General features: G+C 38.8%; 1 protein-coding gene across 7 annotated transcripts in view; it reads right to left on the bottom strand.

Annotated features, from left to right (window-relative positions):
• Positions 1-8,799: 8,799 nt before the first annotated feature.
• The window catches only part of SSBP2 (single stranded DNA binding protein 2), a 177,579-nt gene continuing 162,546 nt past the window's right edge, over positions 8,800-23,832 (bottom strand). For 5 of the 7 annotated variants that reach the window (XM_080361979.1, XM_080361980.1, XM_080361981.1 and 2 more), the window contains 5 exons: positions 22,243-22,313; positions 20,945-21,023; positions 17,929-17,957; positions 12,762-12,860; positions 8,800-9,982 (listed from right to left, as the gene is read on the bottom strand). In XM_080361979.1, the coding sequence (XP_080218105.1) occupies positions 9,953-9,982; positions 12,762-12,860; positions 17,929-17,957; positions 20,945-21,023; positions 22,243-22,313 (308 nt within the window). In that variant the 3' untranslated portion in view covers positions 8,800-9,952. The remainder of the gene's footprint in view (positions 9,983-12,761; positions 12,861-17,928; positions 17,958-20,944; positions 21,024-22,242; positions 22,314-23,832) is intronic. The other 2 variants (XM_080361983.1, XM_080361984.1) reach the window with 1 other exon arrangement.

Below are 23,832 nucleotides of genomic sequence, written 5' to 3'. Positions count from 1 at the left end.
TGTACAGAGACCTGAACTGTCCCTCCTCTGACTTACAGAAGAGACCTAGGCTGGTAATTTTTCAGGCAGCTAAAGTCAGGGCAGGATGAATCAGGCCACAACGTGGAGCAGGAAGAAGTCAGATGTGGCACAATATTACCATTACAAAGCCTGTGAGAGCCTTGTCCCAGGCTCCAACCCAGATACGCTTTGTGGTTAGTGACCCACACAACCCACGTCTTTGCAGCTCCCCAGTCCTGCAAGGAACTTTGAAAAAGGCAGAACAGTGAGGCTTGATTTTGTGACCTCATTTCCCCCGTTTGCTCATTAGATGAGGTGGCTTCTCCAAACAACTGCGCTGGCTGCCAGAGGCACTCGCTGAGGGGAGGCTCTTGACACACAAAGCATGGAGGGTTGTATTCTGGTGTAACAGAGCCAGCAGCACCCAGCCCTTCAGCACTTGAACGGCCATGTGTTTCAAAAAGGATTCTGAAAGGAGAGAGCAGGTCTGTTTTCTGACACCATCCAAGGGCTTCAGATAGAGATGTATTCGTAGCACAACTCCTTCCAAGGGCTGCAACTGAGATAGTTATGGTCCCTGAAGGACCCTAAACCATTGGGAAAGGCATGACTGTCAGGGAGTGTGTTGGATCTCTCAGCAACAGAGACCTTCTGAGACCATCCCAGAAGCTGCTTTTAGAAGTTACACCCAAGGTGTGGAAAAGTTTTCAGTAAAGTGATTTCCCATCCTAACACAATGTGGACACACATCCATGTATTTATGATGCTGCAGGAATTTTGCACTGCCATGCTTTTGAACTTTTTCATTGTGGTATGGATGGGCTCTCTGCTTTAGCCATTGATAATGAAGATGATGAACACACTGAGGAGAAATACAGCTGTTTTGAAATACACAAGTTTCGTGACATCCCCATTAATATCAGTATTAATGCTTAAGGTCAGAGGCAGTATCAAGTTTTGCATGTACTTTCTACAGTAATAATTATATTGACAAATTTAATTCTTGCTGGTTTGGAAAATTATTGAGATTTTCTTCACTTAAAACATCTGGAGTTTGAACATTATATTTATGATGTTCAAAGTCATTCTTTGTCTAAAATACACCTGCCTAATTGTTAAAATGTGACCTGCAAATACTTGGGATTATGAGTTTGGGATTGCCCTATTATTCTCTCTAAAGGGCTGAAGCAATCTGTAGAAACACTTTTATTGATCTTAGAAATAAAGGCAATTTATCTGTAGAGTGGCTTGGATGTGTGAGGAAGATTTGCTGCAAGTACACAAAGTTTCATGTGAAAGGGTGAAGGTGCAGAGTCACTAACAAAGACTACCTTTATTCAAAAGATTAACCTAATCATTGAAACTATCAATCAAAACAAATAAACAAACAAACAAGCAAATAAAACACAGAACTTTAAAAAATACAAGTAAGAATCCCCTTCAGCTTTCCCAGCTTTTTCAGTTCTCCCATCATTGTCTTTCAGTCTAGACAGGACTGGAATTTCTGATGTCAGACACCAGCAAAGAACACTTACACATTTTCAGGTCTTTGTTGCATATCATAAAATACTAATAAAAAGATTCCAGAGTCCAAAAATTCAGATTATTTTTCTATCTTTCCCTCCTGTTCCCTGCACAGAGTCTGATCTCTCAGGCTTGCAGGCACAACGGGTTTGAATTCTCTCACATTTAGTATTCCTGTAAATGGCTTATATACCTCCCATTTTAAATAAATTCTGAAACCACTAAGCGTGCTTAACAAAGCTTTAACTATATGTGAACAGCAAGTTTTGACGACAGAGCAAGTACTGTTGTAGTATATAATACACATGGCTGTACAATCAAAAGCCACCTCTTGCTTCAAAACAGGAATTTACAGTACTAAGCAATGGTGACAAGGTTTCTTACACAAAATGAACAGGAATTTACAGAATATGTGTGGATCACCGAGATTATAATGCCAGCAGTAGACTACACAGCGTATCTTGTGCAATGTGAACATAGTTGACAATAGTTTACCAATGCTTTAATTAATTCACATAAATATGCTAACGCACCAGCTATCAAATCTTCGTCTTCTCCCCACCAGAAACAAGTGTTTGCCAGATGCGCGTACAGCTATCCGTAATAAAATTGATTTGTTTTTGTGGTTTTAGGCAAACATGCGCTAAATAGATGCACTGCAACATTTTTGCAAGGGGATACTTGCCACAAAAAAAAGCCCTCAAAACTGGTCTCTAAGCATATACAGCATTTTGAGTCACACTTCTCAAATAGCCACTGAAAGGCTAAAAAAGTTCATTGTATGGATACTTTTTGTCCTGGGAAAAAAAAAATTTTACTTCATTGTCAACCAACAGACAGCTCCAGCTTCCACTTTATTTATGCCACTCTTCCAAGTCTGTATTTCAGCCTTAGTTTAGGAACTTTTATTCTCTTCCTTAACCATTAATGTGAATGTAAATCAAACCCAAACTAGGAGTTAATCAGAAAAATGATAATAGACTTGGGAACAGCCTACACCTGCTTTGCAATATCATGTTTTTAAACGGCAATTCATCAAATGCTGCTTTTCTTTTCCGCTAAACTGTTGGGTGTGCTCTGTGCTCCTGTCAGACTTCCACGTTTGCTGGAGGGGCACCTGCGCTTTGCTCACCTGTAACAGGTGGTGTGGCTCGTGGATACGACCATCCCTGGTCCACAACCTGCCCAGATCAAGACATCCCCACCTCCCCGCTGGGGACCACAGACTCCGCAGGATGCACCTCTCCATTAAAAAGAGAGCAGCTGGCAAATCCGAGATACCAGTTTTGCTGCTAACAAGCTTGTTGTCAGTAACATGCTTTTCAAACTCTCCTAGTAAATTATATCTTTAGTAAATTTCCACTTCAATTAAATATGCTTTATTTGGATTTTATTTTTGTCCAATCTGCACAGCAAATATAATCTTTTGTTTCAAGCCATCTGATGTCATTGTTAGAAACTACCTTGTCTAATGCGTGAGTCTGAGATGCTAACTTTCCTAATCTCGACAGTAGGAGCTCTCAGGATATTGCACTAACACTCCTTATTTGTTATGCTCAGCGTCTCTAATGAAATAACCTCTTTGTAGTAGGTCTCTAGGTGCTGATGTGAACAACTTTTCGTGTGTTTATTGGGCAAATTGTTGTTATTTTTGTGCAAAGATTTGGAATGGTACATTTAATGGGAAAATCCAAATGAGAGAGAAGGAAACATGAATATTAAATCACAGAAATAAAGACTACAAATATCTAGTTCATCCAGTTGATAACTTGGCTCCTCAAGGATCGGAGCAGTTGTTCCATAGCAATAAATCTTCATATCAAAAGCGATTACTGATGATTTCACTATATAGGGACAAACATAGGTTTGGTCATGATTATTCTTATAATTCCCTCCTAATCTGAGGAACTGTATATATCTCTGTAAAAGACCAAACTTCTAAAGTGTATGGTCTATTTCCTAGTACACCCAGGGTACTGAGAAAATGCATCCCCTTTCAAAATCCCCATGTTTTGTGCTGATTCTCTATGAAAACTGGTGCTAACCTTCCAGATATTTCTCTCAGCAAAATTAAGCTTCTTGTCTTGGCATTGTAAAATCTGAGGGGAGCCCCAGACCCAACTGTAAGAAGAATTGCGCAAGTTTTCAAGAGAACAGCGAGGTAGTGTACAAATACCTTGTTTCTGAGCGCACAGCTGCGCACAGCTGGTGGATAAATTATCTGGTCCTTAATTACCAGACCCTGTGAACAAGCCTCCTTGACCACTCACTCAGTTACTTCTCCAAGAGATACAACCACAGAACCTTGCACAGCTCAGGGGCACCCTAAATCATCCACGAGATACAGTGAAAAATACAGTTAATTAGGCTCTTACAAAGCCATACGTATCAGATGTGAGGCAACACACTTTTGGGGATGTGGAAGGAGCTTTCAACATATTTTCAGCTTGTATTATCCAGAGCAATTTGTAAATCTCGTTTTGATCTGATTTCCCCAAAACCACATCTTTCAGCAAATATTTATGATGCTGAAGTCAAATAAATAAATTTAAAAAGGTAATTTGTTTTCTCAATTTCTTCTGTGCATTGCAATTAAATAGTGGCTAGAAAGTGACCATTTCAGATTATAACTGAAAATTGCATTTTTATTAAATGTGAAAACAGGTACCCAAGAAAACCTTTATACATTTTTATGGCAAGTTTTCCCATTACATGAGAGGCTTTCTTACACATTTTAAGCTTAAATGAAGAACAGTGACCAAACAGAAGTTTGGACTAAAATTGCAAAGCTGTTTGCTATGTTGAGGGAAACTATGGCTGCACAATTGAAAACATGGAATGACAAGTTCACAAAAATAGCTCATGTAGTAGTGAACAACGACCTAGTAAGAAACAGAAGAAAGCCAAATCTGTTCCGCATATCAGTACTATTGGTATATAAACATGCTCCTGCATTCATAAAATGTTTAAAATAATGCCTGTTTAGGGAGGACTTAATTTGAACTTCCAGACTGTTTACACTGAAGCATGGTTTTAGCATATTAGCAGTCCTCCTTTCCTGAAGGATACTACTTGTATTCTTAAATCTGCCTAAATTAACTATGTGCAGGCTTCAACAAATGTGAATGTGTTTGCAGGATCAGGATTTAAATGTTCTGAGCAGATCCATTTATTTTCTCTAAAGCTGTTAATGTAATTTGTTTCCAAGATAACAGCACTGACAAATAATTCGCATGCATGCACTCAAAGCACTATTTTAGATAAGGACTTTTTTCTTGGTTTTTTGTTTTTTGTTTTTTTTTTCAGGTTGAAACATCATTTTGGTAATTTCAACAGACCCTTTGTATTTTGCTCTAATTACTCATTTTATACAGCTGCCAAATAATGTCACACCTCAGATAAATTATATATTTTACCCAGATCATGGTGAAATCTTACCAAAAATGACCTTAGGTGAGTGGCTTCATCAAATTTTAAACAGGACAACTGGCGTGAGCAGCAGCTTCTAGAACTGAACAAATAATGTCTGGAAAGCTGGGAAAGCTGCACACACTAAAATTTAAATCTAACTAATTTATCTCTGAGTGTACCGAGTTTTTGTAGATGTTTCGTATCATTAAATCCTGAACTAAATCTCAAGTGTGATCAGTGTGAAGATAAATGAGCTGTCTCTGTTCAAAGAGTGGTTTTGCTTTTTATTTGGAAGATGTGCTTTGTCAGAATTCCCATCCTTAGGGCCCAACCAAACCCAAGCGTGTTTGGGACAGAAGCCATGGTTACATCATCACTCAGCCAATTAAAGAAAAATACATTTACCTCTATTGCTTCCCCCCACTCCTTTTTTTTTTTTTTTTTTTAAATATCTTTAACTTCTATTTTACATTCTCCAAATGCAAATGTGTCAGGTCAAATCTTGAAGAATCCAGTCTGTATTTAGCAACCATAACAACAACAAAAAATCAGATATGACTAGGAACAGGAGATAACACTTAAAAACAATTAACTGATCTCAGAAATAGAAATCAGTGGAACATTTATCTGCCGAAAATTCATTTTGACTGGTAAAAGTAAAAAAAGAATAAAATGTTGAACACTGATTATTTTAACAGCTGGTCCCTCATTAAATTACTCATCTAATTCTGATTCATCTTTACATGCAGTGTTTCATTTGCTATCCACAGAAGATGGGAAAATCTAAATGATTTTTAGCCAGTTCTAGAAATTGTCCTTGTGACGCATGACTTGCTATCCATAAAGAAGCAGGATTCAATTCACTTCCTCCTAATTTGAATTATTTAAAATTAATAGTTAGCCTACGTATTTCTTGTTGTGTATTCCAACTGCAAGGGAAAACAACAGCTGTATGTCTTGGGACATGGGGCATTTAATCGTCTATTAGGAAAATAATGCAACCCATGCATGCAAATACCCAGGTATTGTTTTAATGCACACGTCAGGCCCCATGCTTGTGATTCAAGCAGCTGCTTCCTTGCTCCCCAAAACCCGCTCAGGACTTAGACACGGAGATAAATTCTGGGTAACATGGAGATTAGATGTAGGTATGAATACTCCTCTGCAAGGGTTTATGCAGCAGGTAGAATACTCGTTTGTTTCACTGTGAAATTCACAAGTGAACCCCAATTTCAGCTGATTTCTACAAGGCCAGAATATTTGCTGGAGTTCTCCCAGCATAAGAGATCCATCACTCCCTACTTCTGCTACTCTAAGAATTCATCACTTCTGGTTTTAAAAAAGCCTGACTTGAATCTTGCCTGAAAGACACATTTACAGAATCATGATCCATTTATTTCTATATTTAAGAGAGAAATCTAAAAACTCAGTGTCGAAAAACTATCCTGCACCACTTAAAATCAAAATCCTCCCAGAGTTGGACAAGTTCTGACATTATCAATAAAGCTGTTGCATAAGGATATATATAAACAGCAGTTACATTATGCACTGACACTAGTGCTTCAGAAACATAAGCGGGAGCAAAAAGTCAGTGCTTGGAAATAGTCTTCTGGATGTGATGGAAATCCTATGAGGATTTATCAGCAAAAGAAGAAACAAATGAACAAAGAAACAAAAAGCTCTATGCATATTAAAAACAAAACAAACAAAACCAAACAAAACCACAACCCCAAAGGGATGCTTATAACTCTAAAGTTGAGTGTTTGGCATGTAAGATTGTTTGCTAACGCTTCAGCTGCAGAACCTATGTATAGTTATTATCTCCTGATCTTACCAATGCATGTGTAAGTAACTTTACTCATGTATGTATGCACAGAGATGTCAGCATTCCCAACAGAAAGCAAGACAATTAGGTTTCTTTGTATCTGATTAAAATTCTAACAATAAGAGATGCGCTGAGTATTCAAGCAGATCTGCCAAATCTAAGATTTTGCAAGCGTGCGTATCATTTGTTTCACCAGTCTGTGGGGTGGCGTAGGTGTGAGAAGTGCAGGACATACCGATTAACTTGGAGTGTCAGTGCACAGAACGAGGCTGTGAGAAGCAGGGCCTGATCCTGCTGCTTTTGAAGTCAGAAACATATTTACTCAGATTAATGCTGCAGGATCAGTGCAACCATGTCTAATGTGATGTACATGTTTGGGAAAAAGATGGAAAGGGGAAAAAAAGATAGGCTGGTAGCAGAAAAATTTGATAGAAGGTAGTTTGAAAAAACTACAGAAGAAAAATTATGTGTCTGAAAGGTCTTGTATATTATTAGGATAACGTATTTTGCTACTGATACTCAGCATGTGTTGACAGTTCACTTAAGGGATTTCTTTGCACAGGTTTAATTTAGTGGTCAGACTTTCATCCCTAACAGGTGCCTATAAGCTAAAATCTTGCAGATAATCCCAAAATCAGAAAGGAAAAATCTATCATCACGTCTCTGATTACTACTAAGCCCTGATCCTGTTTAATTCTGCCACAGTATGAAGCTTCGGTGGCAGCACGTACTCTGTCTTGTAAGAGATCCCTCAGCGATGCCACCACGTCCAGCTGCCACGTGGTCAGTGGACACACTGGTGGCCTGCGGGACCCCAGCCTGGTGTGGGACAGCACAGGGGTTCTCCTGGAGACACATAACAGGCCCCAGATGTGCTCAAGGCTCTAAGATCTCACTCGAGGGCACAGTTACCTGGTGTGCGACTGGGCTTTGGCACTCGATGCATGGTCCAGACATCTCCATCTACCTTAGTCCAGCAGCAGTGGCACCACCTGACTGAAACCGGGCCGAGAAGAGCCCTGAAGTCCTTCTTAGAAGGCTACCAAGGATAATACAGATGCCAAATGCAGGTTGCAAGGACACCTGGACTCTGCAGTGCTTGTGGGAGAAGCCACTAGAACAGTGGTGTTAGTGACAACAGCCAAGGGTCTGAGGAAATTAGGTCCAATTTTGTGTTTTCATAACTTAGATCAATAGTAGGTGTTTCCAGCATCTTTTGAGACAGCAACAAAGTGTTTCCAAAGATAAGCAAATGAATGTAACTTTCATCATCACTGGGAATAAAGTCCACAAAACTATATAATGACTATCTAGTTTATGTTTACAACTAATCAAAGCAGTTATTATTACAAAAAAAGTAATGCTAACAAAATCTTTGATATTTTAACATAATTTTAAGCCTCCAAGAGTTTCACCTTTGAACAGCCCTAACAAGAGAGTAAAAAGTGTTACATCTTTTTTATTTTCATCTATTGTATATATCTCCATATATATACAATATATGTAAATAAAAATTAGGAGATCGCAGTATTATGTTCCTTACACATCCTGTTATGTGCAGCTACCACCACAGCGAGCCCATGACATCTGCTCCTTTATCATGAGTTCATGAAAAAGATCCCCTTGCAAGACTTCATGGACATACTACGCTATCTCAGAACTGCTCCTCCTATGTAAGTGGCTCCTCTATTTGTAAACTCCCAGGAGGGAACTTTCCTTTTTGTCTGTGGCACGAGTTCTTGTTCATCCACTTTGTGCCCACGTTGCTGATCATCAACCTTTTGACAACTACACAGCTGAAAACTTTCCTTTTCTTGGGGGAGATGGAAGTCATTAGGAATTAAATGTACCATAATCTTGGTTTTAGAGCTTTGCCTAAGAGACATAGGACTGCTTCCAGAAGCACTTCTTTTAAGACCATATGCCTTTTCACCATTCTGCCCCCAGATTTCATGTCCAATAGGCTGACCTAATAAAACGGCCCAGACTTTTGTTCCTCTTCTGTTTATGGTAGAAGGTAAAGACCCCCCCCCCAAGGATCTTTGTTTACTGCAAAGTTTTGGGTGTCACCCAAGTAGCAGGATGACCTGATTTTCTGAATGGGCTTCAGAAATACTGTTTATAATTAGGATCGTGGATTGTTACAATTCAGTTGACAATCTCTGAAAATGGGCAGCATAATAGCAAATTGTTAGAAAAGGTTTCGGTGGAAAGGACTTCACTGTATTTCCAGCAACTACCACCTCTATGGATGATCATGCTAAATAGAAAACTCATTCCCCAGGGCCAAAGAGGCCCTGACACTTTATTGCTAGATTCTATAGCAATTGGAGCTCACTTACAGTAACCTTATAGTACTCTATATAAACTGAGAAGCTTGTATCAAAGTCAGGCTTCCATTTAAAATAGATATTGCAGATTTTAGGCTTCAATTAAAGAAGAAAAATAACCTTCAGTGCTTCTTTTTTTAAAGGCGAAGTATAAAAAAAATTAAATCACCAAACTAGGTGAAAATTATTAAATTTCTCCAAAAAATTAAGATGAGCTTTCTTCTATTTCTTGAGACAGTACAGTTTGTGATTCACAGGGTAACTGGTATCAAACACAAGTTAATGAAAGCTCTTACAAGCAATTTTATTCCTATCTATAATGGCAGACATTTACAAAATCAGAAGAATTTATCATTTGAGTTCACCTTAAAAAATAACTTATAAAGCAGTGATATATGCAACATAAAACAGTTGAGGAGGGGAGAGGGAAAGCAAATTTTAACAATTAAAATGTAAACATAAAAAAAAGAAAAAGATGGAATAAAAGTCCCTACTTCTCATTTCTACTTAAGATGTCATGTGATAATATTTTACAATGTCCTGTGGGTCTATATATGTATGTGTGTATTTCTATATCACACACACATACACATACGTTAACCCACACACGTACATACACAGATAATTGTTTGCAGTTTCATCTTGGCAGTTCTCTTACGCCACTCTTTACAGTTGCCTCAATCATGTTTGGGACCCACTGTCTTGACAAAACAGGGGAGAGAGTAGAAAAAAAAATGGTGGGTCTGATTGTGTCTGAAATCCTTTTGTTAAACTTTGCACTGGGATGAACAATTTTCTTCTGCGGTAGCTCTCTGAAGAGGGCAAACTCACTGTGGTCTTCATGGCGAGACTTGTTAACAGATCACACACTCATTGTCATGCTAGGGGAGTACTGAAAAAAGAGGAATCCACATTTTAACAAACGTTTTTTTCCCCGCCCAGGTAACTAAAACCACTTCTGGACCACAGCAATGAGTTCAAATGTCAACATGCTCTTCGAACTTCCTCCTAAACTGGTACTGTAGCTTGTGCTCGGGCTGTAGTTCCATTTGTGGTATTGTAACTTCTGTTACGCTTCTGTCATTATGCAAAAATACAGCTACTACTGATAAAGGCAGCTTCTTGGAAGACTGTTTTGGTGGTTCCTGGGTGGTGTGATGAACCAACACTCCACTGAAACTTTCTACATGTTTTCCTGGTCCGTGTTGGGGGGGATTTAGCTCAGCAGGTGGTTAGTCTCAAGTAGACCAGCTGCATTCGTGGTTAGCAAACCACACAAATACTTTGGAGAGCTTTTTATTACTTTATGGGACAAATGGAGCAAATACATGTATAAATAGAATTAAACTAGGCTTTTGGTCTGTATCATGCTGCATTATTGATTTCAGGAGGCAAGCTGAATCAGGATCACTGGTCATTCTCCTTTATGTGAACCAAAAATTCAATCACCACATTACAACGCTATTGTAACACAAATTGAACTGTAGCCCTTATACAAGCTATAACTGCCCTCAAGTTAGCGGTACTTCATTATAAGAATCATTGGGACACCATCATGCTTAGAAGTAGTGCACAACTATATGCCTGATTTGTTTTTAAATTGAAAATTGTGGACTGCAGAAACACTTAATTTGGCCTAAAATCTAAGGAGAGAAAAATGCTCAAATGCAAGAAATATTAGCATGATGAAAACTGATAAGAAACTGAAAGATAAACTTACCTTTGCGAAAACAGATATGCAATAAAACCCTGCAAAAGCCACAGTCTCAAGCTGGCCATTTCCAAGTGTCCAAGCATATTAGAAAAAGCATTTTGGGTAGGTCTTTCCCAATGGACACTTGGGTGAAGTTTGTTTTGTCCCTTGTCACATCTCTGATGGTTTGCCTGCTTTAGGATTCACTCCCATCACGTCCTGCTGGGCCCTCCCACCCTGGGCCAGCAAAGCCAGTAAGATCACACTGATCTTTAGCCAAAGTCAGAGACGAGCTCAAATGCTTAAAGCAAAGCATCTGTTCAAGTGACTTCCTGTTGTCTAGAGACAAAGTACCTGGGTAATCACTTTGGAAAAGAAAGATAATCTAAAGGTGTTTGTGAATTTTAATTTGTTCTTAGCCAAGCACTGTTGCGTACCCCCAACCAAAACTCCTGGCAAACTGAACAGCAGATTTGCCTGAAAAGGACTTCAAAATAATGTGTACTCTTAAGCAGCCAAACACTGGAATATGTATTAGGAAGCAAGACAGTTCCCGAGGACTACAATGTGGCTCGTGTTAGAGAGGAACTGATAACTGGACATAGACTAGAATCCACATGGCATGTGTACAGCATGCCTTGTATTATAGGTATACACCTCATGTAAAACCTTGAGAAAACTGGGTCCCAGGTTCTTCCAGATGGGAAGACAACATCTAGGACCACCTAGAATCCAGTAAGTGTGTGAGCAAACTTATTTTCTTTTGAGCACAACTGACGTCCTCCTTTTCATGACCGTAGTTGGGTGCACTGGCCTGCCTGTTGACCAGCCCTCAGTACAAGCAACATGTGCCGAACTGACAGTCAAGGATTAACATGACCAAGGACTGCATGCTATGGGGGTTCTGAGATTACTGTCTTTTGGCAGATACTCAAATAACAGTCTTTTTGGGTTGTACAAACCAATTTTCTCCAATACTCCACACAAACTGAACATGTGCCCTCTTTATCATCTTTATCATCAACAGCGAACATGCAGAAACTCTTCCTTTTCACTAGCTAAAGAAAATCCGATTCCCATGAAATTTGCCATGCAATTTTACTGTTTTGTGATCTAACAGAAACTGTTTACTCATGATGATTTTCACCACTGGCACAGTTAATGAAATCGCGCTCACTTCTGATTTCCAATAAGAACGAAAGTGTTGAAGTCACTCAGCACTTCTGAAAAATCAGGTCACTCCTATTTAGGAACCTACATGTGGATTCAGAAACCCAGCTTCAGGCACATGAGTATGAAAATACTCCAGTCTTGCTTCGTAATGTATTTTGCACCATGTTTTGCTGCCTCAAGCATTCTCCATTTTAAATAAAGCATCATTTGTCCCCGAATGAACACTAGAGGGAACCTTTGCTTTTTCTGGCTCTAATAGCACACTGCATCTTGGCAACAAGATTATCTACTGGCGCTCTAATTATACACTTCAGCGTGAATCCTGTTCTGAAAGACATTCCCTGCAAAACACATTGTTTAGGAGTCAAAGGTTGGGCAGCCACACATTGAAACACTCAGACATGGGGATCTGTCAACTATATGCATTTAGGGTGCTTGTATATTGCCTGACAAATGTCTGTTGTGCATTACTGGATATGTAAGGTGCAATTATTATTACTGCTTGACAGATCAAGCTTTCATTGACAGGTGACCTCTTCATCTAGAGTTTCTGCAGTACATCCACACCTCCCACATTTTCCAGTTTCAGCTCAACTTCCAGCAGTCTTCTGCAGAATTTTTTGTCAAATCAATACTGTAATTTTAGAAGCTAGTAAAAAACATGTAAGGCACAGCACTGCATTACAAATACACTACAAAACTGTTTGTTCTTGCCTTTTTTTAAAAAAAACAAAACCCAAAATGACAGAGATTCACGAAATAAACAAACAAACAAAAACCACCTAAGGTAAAAAAAGATACTTACGCTCTCACTCTGAAAAGGGTTTAGGAAGTTTCCACCCATCTCACCGTCATCTCTGGGAGTGCCAGGCTGATTACTCATGCTCATATTACTGGGAGAGTTCTGTTAAATAAGATTTTAAAATACAGGGTAAGCGTTGGAGGTTTCAGTTCATTTTGCAGCTTCACCACGTGTGCCACAGGCACGCTTTACACCATACTGTTGTGCGCTAAGATGCACTGTGCAATGCAATGGGATGTTCAAAGACGAAAAACAAGCCTCTGCAGAGTTCTGCATGATTCAGTCACTAATTTTAGCCTGTGAAGCAACTTCTTCCATGAAGCAATAATTATTTCCCTGCAATTCTCGTTTTCTGGTTATAGCCAGCATCTTCTCCACTGAAGGAGGGAAAAGCTATAAATGTTTGCAGCAGGTACATGAGGTAGCTCTGTCATTACATTAAATCATGAGGTCAGATTCAGTGAAGTCTATGAGCACATGCCTTGACATATGTGACTTACAAATATGTACCTAAAGGCAGACGTATGGATGGATCTGGTCTACACAGACCTTTGCAGCGGCCTGTGCCCGGGGTCTTTGCTCAAAGTTTATTGAAATGCAGTTTCACAAGTAGTTCACAAGTGTGGTTCAAGTGTTAAAACACTTCACCGAGCATGGCTAATACAGTATGTTTATAGGTAAAAAAGCTAAAGAGATTTAGATAAAAGACTCCTGAGTAACAGCTGGGCACTGGACTGGGCTTGCGAACATTTTCAGGAGGAGCTGTGCTTTGTGATTTGCTTGCACAGAGCACAATGCCACGGTGTTTTAATCCATCTTTCAGTGCCTAGGTGTAACTGAGATGCTAACAAATAATAACAATACAAACGTTTCTGAAGATAAATTCCCTTTTCTTAAAGAAGTGTTCCTGTACAACCACCCCTGCAATGTTCAGGAAATGCTTTCAAGACTCAGTTACTTACAGAAAGGGTAAAATGAGGTAATTGTCATAGAAATTATCCTAAGTCAATAGTTAATACGTGATTATTGTAGACAATACAATTACTTAAGTTTCTTTATGAGCACGTGTGATTCCTACTTATAGACGGTTTGTGGAAAAGGAGCAATCAGGAAAAGGAGGGAGTGAAGTCATGAACATGTTATTTAACATTTACATCTATTACAGTTCCTTTCCCCACCCCACCCCCAAAAATTAAATGCAAAGATTGCTGTTGAGATTTTACTTAAACAAATGCAAATATGGTAGGTCACAACACATTTAATGCAAACCTAGTGCAGTCAATAGGCCAGCCAACAAAACACAGCTCCAATTATCGCTCTCGATCAAAGTGACCAAATCATAACGGCTATAAAAATCCTAAGTGAGTTTGTTCTCTTTTTCTTACGTAATTCTCAGTTGCGATCCTGATACTACATCTGTTAGCACAAAGATTTTTTTTATTAAAAAAACCCAAGGTCTTCTGCACTTTGAAAATACTTGCATGCCCTCTTCGTTCAGAATCACTAAACCTGCAAGAGGTCAAACTCTGACTGAAAAATAGCAACATTTAAAAAAGATAAAGTCCTCTTAATTTCTTGGCACTTCTCCTCGTAACTACAAAGGCTGCTTATCCTGGTAGTCTAAAGATGTATAGTAGGATAGTGACTGAACAGAAAATGGGATGGGATAGCTATGACTTCTACTTCTCCATACCATATTTCCTCATGTTCCCCTTTGTAATCATGAAGTCCCATGACAAGCACTGTCCAAAACTTAAATATTGCAACATATTCCACTGTTCCTCAGGATTTACTTGACCTCCAAAGAGAACAAAAAGCCTTGTTCCCAGCTTTACCAAATACCAAAAACTTTTTGCTGCTACATTAGCAGAGTGATATGCGTGACGGCTGTACATACCGTCCTCTTTGCAATGTATTTTGTATGGTTAACGAAAGGCTGCTGTTAGGTTTTCACCATATTCCCCTGAGGGAAGATCATCATTCACAGCTTGAATGGCCAAGTATGTGCATGGGATCAGCTCAGTGTATTTATTTTCAGATATAGGTTGAATATAAAATTAATTACATAAGTGACATGCAGGCATTACTGTTCTTTTATTAGCAACTTGCAGAGTTGGGTCAAGAGCTTTTGCTCTGTTGCTTTCTTCAGTCTAGTTCACTGCTTCTGAAACGGATCCTCAGTCGCTGGACAACACGTCCAAAGGCATCTAAAAGCCTAAATAGTCAATTAACATCTGACTATGAAGTTTGCTATTCGGTGAAGTTAGCAGAGCAAATAATCAGGGATCTACAGCTTGAAAATGGTTAAAAACTATTGCTTTAGTGAAGCCAGAGCTATTGTACTTCAAGCACAAATTAATTCAGATAAGTCCTGTTGCCTCTGTTATGCAGGAGGTCATACTACACAAGCGTATCAGTCCCTTCTGGCCTTGAAATCTATGAATATAAAGTTTAAAACCCACTAAGGTCTTGTCACATTTATTTTATATGATGCTCCTGCTCTTTTGTTCATTCCTGGGGGAATTTACCCCTATTTTATCTTGCTCTGTGTAGCACAAAGCTTTGAAATTCTGCTATCACTACAGTATGCCAGCCCCAAAGGTTCAAATTCCTAACATAAATGCTTTTATAGCAACTCCCCTGGGGTGCTTTTATGGCCAGCATGGGCTCTAGCATCATAGCACTAGCTGAGTTTTTCCAAAGCGAGTATGTCTTTGATGCCTGCACAAATTCCAGGGGCACTGCAAGAAACACTTGTTATTAATGTTTATTTAATATGCATAATTTCAGATAATTTACTTCTTCCATCTCAATCTACTTCCTAAAAAATTCATGCTTTGCCATTCAGCCAATTAAATTAAAATCTTCTCTAGAAAACATGGCTCTGAATTCTGTGAGCTGTACTGACTTTACCAAGACTGGATTAATGTTTTTAATCTCCTGGGAACTGATAATCAGCTCCTCTAATACGCATTTGAATCCACTCAAGTCCTGTGCCTGGCCAGCTCTGGGTCCTCAGCACAGGACACACATGGACCTGTTGGAGAGGGGCCAGAGGAGCCACAGGAATGATCAGAGGCTGGAACAGCTCTGCTGGGAGGACAGGCTGAGAGAGTTGGGGTGTTCAGCTGGAGAAGAGAAGGCTCCAGGGACATCTTATTGTGGCCTTTCAGTACTTAAAATGGGCCAAGAAGAAAGATGGGGACAGACTTTTCAGCAGGGGCTGTTGTGATAGGACAAGGGGTGATGGGTTTTAAACTATAGGAGGGAGATTCAGGCTGGACATGAGGAAGAAATTTTTGACACTGAGGGTGGTGAGAGCCTGGCCCAGGTTGTCCAGAGAGGTGGTGGATGAACCATCCCTGGAGACACCCCAGGCCAGGCTGGACGGGGCTCTGAGCAACCTGAGCTGGTGAAGATGTTCCTGCTCATGGCAGGGGGTAGACTGGATGGGCTTTGAAGGTCCCTGCAAACCCAAACCACTCTGTGATTCTATGATTCTATGACTTGAGCACCTAGCAATGCACACCCCAAACTGTGAGAACCTTTGACGAACAATTTCCATCACTGGAAATCTACTTGTAAAAAAGTGAACTGCAAGACTAGCTGCTGATGTGTACAGGGAGATGGTTGCCCCAGCAAGAATAATCTTGGTAACTGCGTACAAAACTGGAAGTCAGCCACGTAATTTTCCATGCATCAACACCAGAAAACTACTATTCCTTGCAAGCAGAACTTTTCCATTCAAGTTTCAAAAGCATGTATACTACAACCTACCTGAAATTACCAGTGCAGCCCACACAGGCTGCCTGTTGGGCACTGCTGCTCAGAAGATACTAAAAATATTTACATTTAAATATTTAAATTTAAGTAGCTATTTAAAAGCTATTATATGTAACAGTGTTACAGGACAACTCTGTTACTTCTAAAGTAAAAAGCAATTTTCTTTTAGCTGTATGAAAAAGACATGCATTTGATGTGATGATTTCCATGAGTTATTTATTATGGGTAACAAAATTTCAGGAAAATTTTTAGATCAAAGTTTTCAGAGCTGCTAATACTTGTATTAGCACATATACCGATACTTAATACCAGTGGGATTAATAGAGGCTTTTAAAAATAATCCTATGGCACATTTGGGTTTTTTTTCCTTAAAAGATGCTGCATTTTGCAATAAACGCACTGAATAAAATGATGGTAATTGATTTAAAAAGTGCTGGACGCTTATTATCTCATTGGAGGCTTTCATTGAATCCTTCACTGCATCCCTAAGCACAGCACAACTAAGGGAACGCGGTCACTTCAAACCACTGTTTTACTTTTTGCAAAACCTGAAAATGTTAGAGGTTTTAAAAATGAACAAAAATATAGGATTGCTATAGATGCTGCTGAGGTCAGTTTTGCTCAGGACACGTTTGCTGAGGTCCTTCTCTCCAGGAGCGATAACAGGCTGAGCACACTTCACAGGCTGCCCCAGTGCCACGCTGCCCAGCCAGGACACCACGAACCGTGGAACCGCACAGGATTCATGCCACTTCATCAATACCAAATAACCTCATTAATTCTCAGTTAATGATGATCACATATGCAGTGGCTTTATTTTTACGGAAGAAGTGATACATTCAAGCACAATATTATCCTTGCAGATGCAAAACCCCTGCAGGTTAAACTCATATTCATTTCCGAGTACTTAATGGCTGTCATACCAAAATAGTGCTTCTGAAACTCCTTCTTAGTCTAGCTTTTAGGAATTTCTACTAATGATTAAGATATTAACATTGTCTTACAGAGATAAAAGCAATCATGCAATGAATAATAGTAATGTCTTAATGACATTTCCCCAAATTTACATTTAACTATAATTGATTATTAGAACTATATTCATTTGTCTTAACAGTGTGGAAGATTATAAGGTGATCAATCAGATTATGAACTGGATATAATCAATGACATTCATTAATACACAATATTATGGAGTATGGAATAAATCTACTTATAATTCCTGTTGATTATATTGGATTTTAATTTTCAATTAGTACTAATTCTGTCTGCATAGCATTCAAGGAGTTGACAAGCAGAAACATGGATACATAATAAAAAGATTCATAACAAAGAAAGTATGTTTACAGTAAACATTCTAAAAATTCCAAATATCTGATTAGATACTCACTTTGGAAATACTGTCCATGTCTCCTGAGCCTTAAATTAAAACAGATAATTATTCAGTTAGTTGTGAGCTGAAATTAATCTAGTAATTTTTTTCATAGTACAAATATAATGCAACGGCAATATTTTAAAACATAACCGACCATGTGTCATCTCACTTCCTTCCCAATGTCTTTCTTAGTAGAAGTTTACAGTCAGTGTTGAATGATTTCATTCCTTTGTCTGTGCACACGCTTGGTATAAGGAGTGAGAAAACAATGAAGGACACACTCCTGATCTGCACCAGTTATTTGGGTGGCGCCTTTTCAGGATGAGACAGACCAGCACAACTTGAGAAACCATCTCCAGCCTCCCTGTCCCATTAGCAATGGCAGCGTGCAGGTCAGTCAATTAATTTGAAGTATATCAGCCTATGGAAAATGTTGCTTTAGCTGGAGAAATAAGAAAAAAGGCAAAAACATGGCTAACTAGTAAAAGCTGATATTCATGGGGAAAAAAAATCACTATTATCTCTAAGGTCGGCTAGGAGGGTTTCATCAACGTCTTTACTCCCAGAAGTAGAAGCCTACTACTGAAATCGGCTAAAATGATACCAACTTTTGATGCATTAGAAATATGGATGATGACAGTATCTTTCAGAAATAAAACAGATTATCCTGAGGACTAGATTAACAGAAACCAAATAAAATTAACTATAATGAGTGAAAGACTATTGAAAAGATTTTTTTTTCACATGCTGTAGCTCTCACTCAGGTAAAGCGAAGAATAAAGAAAATATAACTTTAGGATGGAAAAAGCATTTTTAGCAACAAGAGATGGTAAACAATTCTCGTCATCTGTTTTCAGGAAATACAAACTTTAGAAGAGCACTGAATAAAAACTAGAAGGAAGGATACCAGAGAAAAACAATCAAGAAAAGGCAGTTGTGGGAAGAGACTAAAAAAAGCTTACTATACCTAGCCAGGGAAATCAAGGCTGAGAAGGAATGTGATTTCTCTATGTAAATACATGAAGAATCATTTTACCATGGCCCAAAGGATAAATTTTGTTGGAAATCAGGAAAAGATTTCTTTCCAACCATGAAGAGATATGCAATAGAAAGGTTGTGGTCAAAGAAGTTGGAGAAGTTCAAGATGGACCCTGAGCAATTTATCCACCTGATCATGAGACACAGCTGCCAACTGCAGCACAGAAATGAATGTGGCAGCTCTCTCCCACTCCTCCTCTCCTAAAACACAGCAGGTTCCTGTTCAGATATGAAGTTACCCCTAAAGGCAGTTATCATTAATTTGACTAAGCACATCATCATTTTCACTGCAGAAAAAACCCAATAAAATACTAGGTGCATATAAAATCCTTCCATAACTGTTTCCGTTTTATTTTTTCTTTTAGCTAAGAAACAATTCTCAGGCTATAGAAGTGACAGGAAAAGATGTGATTACCTTTTACACAGTGTATTTGAATGTAATGTGCATCATTATTAATTAAAGTAACAATCCATTTTAGGATTGTAACATGTAAAGAATGGCCGTAAAATCACAAAGTGTCTCTATGCAAAGTAATCTAGGAATTTCAGGGACAAGCTTTGCTAGAAAAAAAAGATAATTCTATCAGGAGATAGATGCCTACTGCTGAATTTCAATCACAGAGAAGATGTCTGCTGAATGAGGCTGGATGGCTCAGCTTTTTTCCTCACCTTGTCATAACCTCTTTGAATTTCTCCTTTCTCACCTGTTTATACTTTCTGTCTCACAACCTCCACGTTTTGGGCCAGAAGTGATGGATCTCCACCCAGCATGGAACTGAACGGTATGGAGTTTAGGTTGGCCCATGCCTGTGGTGGGAGGTGACAGAGCTCTCCTCTGGGGACAGAGGGGAGGGGAACATTGGTAGCTTGCCTGACCTGCAACTAGCTCCCTTGGGTTTCTCCCCATGAAGGGAAATGCTGCTCAGCAGGGTGTTGCTGGTGTCCTCTGTGGGCATTGGACTGGCTCCCCGATGAGTTGGTGGACAAGGCCGACAGAAGAAAGAGACCAGAAGACTTTGCAGGAGTCTTGTTCAGAAGAACGAGACCAGAAGACTTTGCAAGCCTGAAGTTCTCCCCCATTGCTGCCTGCACAACCAACACCCCTTGGTGCAGGCAGAAGTGAAGAACACAACACAAGAACTGCATTCAGAGCCACTGCCCTGGTGTTAGAGTGTGACCAGACATAAACACAAGGTATTCATTTACCTTCCAGGTATGGAAGAGGAAGGTACACATGCAATTCATTTAGCTGCAGCCTGTTTCTTAAATCCCTTTTAAGTGTCTATCATCCTTCTAGCAAAGAGGAAGAGCAAAGAATCTGCCATGACAGTCAGAGCAGATATAGCAGTGTGTGTTCTGCAGAGTTGTCTGAGGCTTCTCCTCTAGATACGAGTCCTTCAAAAATCAGAGTATCGAACATCAAGCAGGACGGGATTCATGTTCTTTTGGGTGGATTAAAACAGGCACCTGTCTGAAGCTGCTAAAGGAGATGGAGTAATAGTACTCATACTTGACAGATAGGTGACTAATTATAGAACAAATGAGGACATCAGTATGTTGGGATAAAAACATTTTAACATATGCATCAATATATGCAATAACTTACTTCCAGGTAATTGATAAAAACATGCACTGCCACGTCACAATGAGACCTTCCCAGAATTTCAAAGTGGAAGAGACGTAGATAAAAATGGTTCTTAAACCTTCATCTCCACACTACTGTGACGGTATGCTTTTAGAGGGGTTTTCATCAACTAGATTAAAACTGTATCCTCTTATGGAAATAAAATACAGTATTTTTCTTCCAGAGCTACATTATGTGTACCAACTCACATGCTTCAAAAGTGTCTTGATGCTTATTGATGTATATACAGCTTTTTCAGCTTTTAAAATATTTTTACATACAGTCTTCCACACAACTCAGAGAACTAGTCATAGAAAACACCATTAGTCATTGAAAATTCACACTGTTTGTAACATTAACTATCATTACCTAATGATCCGTTCATATGATGTGAATCCATTCCACCCAGTCCACTCATAGGTCCATCTGACCCTGGCCCCATTGGAAACTACAAAAGGATCAGACATGAAAAACTGGTATTACTGTACAAGTTTTTTGGTAGATAATCTAATTAAAAAAAAATCCTCAAAAAAAATTTTTTTAAAAAAAGGAAAAATGCACAGTCCCAGCTCTGAACATTGCAGATCTAGTGCAAGTCCTTCACATGAAGACTGCAAAAACATCATTGTTTTTGTTCACTTTTTCGAATGCTACCTTCATGGTTTTTGGAGACTCTCACCTCTGTAGGCTGGAATACAATTTAGGAATAATTTATTATTTACTTAAACACTTGGTGCATAACTTTTAAACTTGCTGGTGCTGACCTATCTCTACTCTCATTGAAGTTACAGGGAATTCTAAAATTCTCTTCAATAAGAATGAGCAGTTTCCATCCAATTTCAGATATTAACATTAAATTCAATTCTTCAAAAACCTGATGGCATTAGCATTACAGAAGATTTTCTACAATTCACTGTGTAATGATTAAGCAATATCTGAATATCTATATTTTTAATTCTGCTGGCTCTTTTTTCAAAAGGCCTATAATATGGATCATAATTAAATGAAATATTATTGTAATCAGAGAAATACAATAAAACTGAAGGCACAGACAAAAAACAGAGAAGAAACAAGTTCCACCTAAGAATCCAGACTTTCGTCAGTTCTAGAACTACTGAAATTTAGACTAAAGTAGTCATCAGTTAACTAGTTAATTAGGCAAATACTTAAATGTTATCAATAGGTCTCATTCTTAACATCCCATTTAGATAAACAGGGAAGTTTGTTTCTTCTTAGACGTATTAATTTTATTCTTTTTTACAGAACAGCAGGGCAACATAATACTGGGTCACTTTCAGCAATTTTATCCCGCCTTTTCAGGGGTAGATACTTTTTTATAACACAAGTTCGAATCCCTCAGAAACTAACGCTTAGTGGCAGCTCCTGCGATGACATCCTACCACACAGAAGTCTGTTGCCCCCAAGATCCACATGCACAAGCTTCTTAGGCCTTTTCCATGTAGAAAAATATGCTCCAACTGTTACTTGGCAGGCATTGGCATGATTGATTTGGGAAAAATCAAGAAGTACATGGTGGGGGGGAGCAACTGAAGTGACACCCATATAAATGGAAAACTTAAAAGTATTAATGATATGTGATGGAAACATAGTGTTTGGATAAAAAAAGGCTGTATAATTCAAAGAAATATATAACTATTCATATTTACATTAGGTCTGTTGGGTCCAGGTGGTACTGCATTCATTAAAGTGTACATGTTGTCTCCAGAGTTGGTGGAATCTGTAATAAGAGATTATTTTAGTGCTAATATATACCTTTCAATAAAACTACTCACCTAATACATTTCCTGTCATTTTATTAATATTATTTCTGTGCCTGAATCACTGATACACAGTGACAATATAATGGAAGATTTCATTCCCTTTCTATCTATTGCTACCACACAACAGAGCTATGAAAAGAAATAATTGCAAGGGTCCCTAAGTGACTACTTCTAGACTGTAGTTTTATGTATGACTGTTAAAAGGTTTATAAATCACCAAGTATCTGTAACTATTTAATTCCATAAACCCTTTTCCTGCAGTTCCAAACTGCTTCACTCATCTTCAACAGTCTCTATAAAACAAGAATTTCTTTCTTATCAATACTTCTGCAATTTTTTTTAATCTGTAATAGATGATAAACAGCTTCTCGTTAAACAGACTGAAAGCTGGTATAGAGAATCACATTTTTTACTCTCGTTCATGTCAGTCTTTGATTCTGGATATATCTAACTATGCAGTCGAACACTGTGCAAAGGCCCTTGCTCTAAGGGCAGCTGTAACTCATGCATCCTCATGGTACAGTGTGGTGCAACATTAAGAAAAACCCTGAGCCCAAACCCAACAAAACCACCCTGGCACAGCCCGATGCCTAAGGCAGTAAATCCTGCCAGGAGTTTCATGTGGGCTTGCCAGATGTTGGCACAGCTGTATTGCATCTCAGACCTTTCCCTCCAATCAATGCACACGAACTTTCAGGTGGAGCACCTCCAGGGTTGGAATGCAAGATTTAATTAACAATACACAGAGAAGACAACCCACATAACTCTTCTGGTTGAACTTAAGAGACCAACGTCTAAGAACCATTAGTAGATACAAATTATTCATTCTGATCTCCAATTTATCCCCACTGCTAACACACACAAAGTCTTATTAACACCCTTCATCAATATTTGTAAGAAACAGAAGTCAAAAAATGTAGCAGATAGTAGGCAAATTAGGCAGAAACCTTTCCCAAGGGAACCTGACAAGACATAGGCCAAGTAATGAAAAAGCTTACTGAGAGGAGAATGACCTAAGGGAGGTCTAAATACATCCCTAAGAAGATAGCATAATTTAAAAAATATTGTCAACTCTGGAAAATCAGTACTTCTATGGTATCTGCAAAAAGAATAAAGAATAGCTTAGTTCTCTACACCTCCTCCAAAAGACCATTCCATCTCTTTGAACCAAGAATTTTGAGATGAACAACATACGCGAAAAACCATTGGTGATCTGTAATTCCTCTTCCAAGACAAGGTGACATGGGGCTTCTGAGTCAAAAGTAGTACAAGGAGAAAGCCAAGACCAGACTGAAATGTGCTGGAACTGGGAATGCGGCCTGACCTAGCACAAGAAGGTATTTGTACACACACTGGGCAGTTAAGATCAAGGTCTCTGTCTATTCCTTAATCTTTGTGAGACAGTTTTCTAAGCACTAATTAATTTTGATGAGTAAATAATTGCACTATATGCAGAGCACAATGTATCACCACAGC

This window comes from Nesoenas mayeri, assembly GCF_963082525.1.
Source record: "Nesoenas mayeri genome assembly, chromosome: Z".
NCBI lineage: Eukaryota > Metazoa > Chordata > Aves > Columbiformes > Columbidae > Nesoenas > Nesoenas mayeri.
This window is presented reverse-complemented; position numbering and strand designations above follow the sequence as displayed.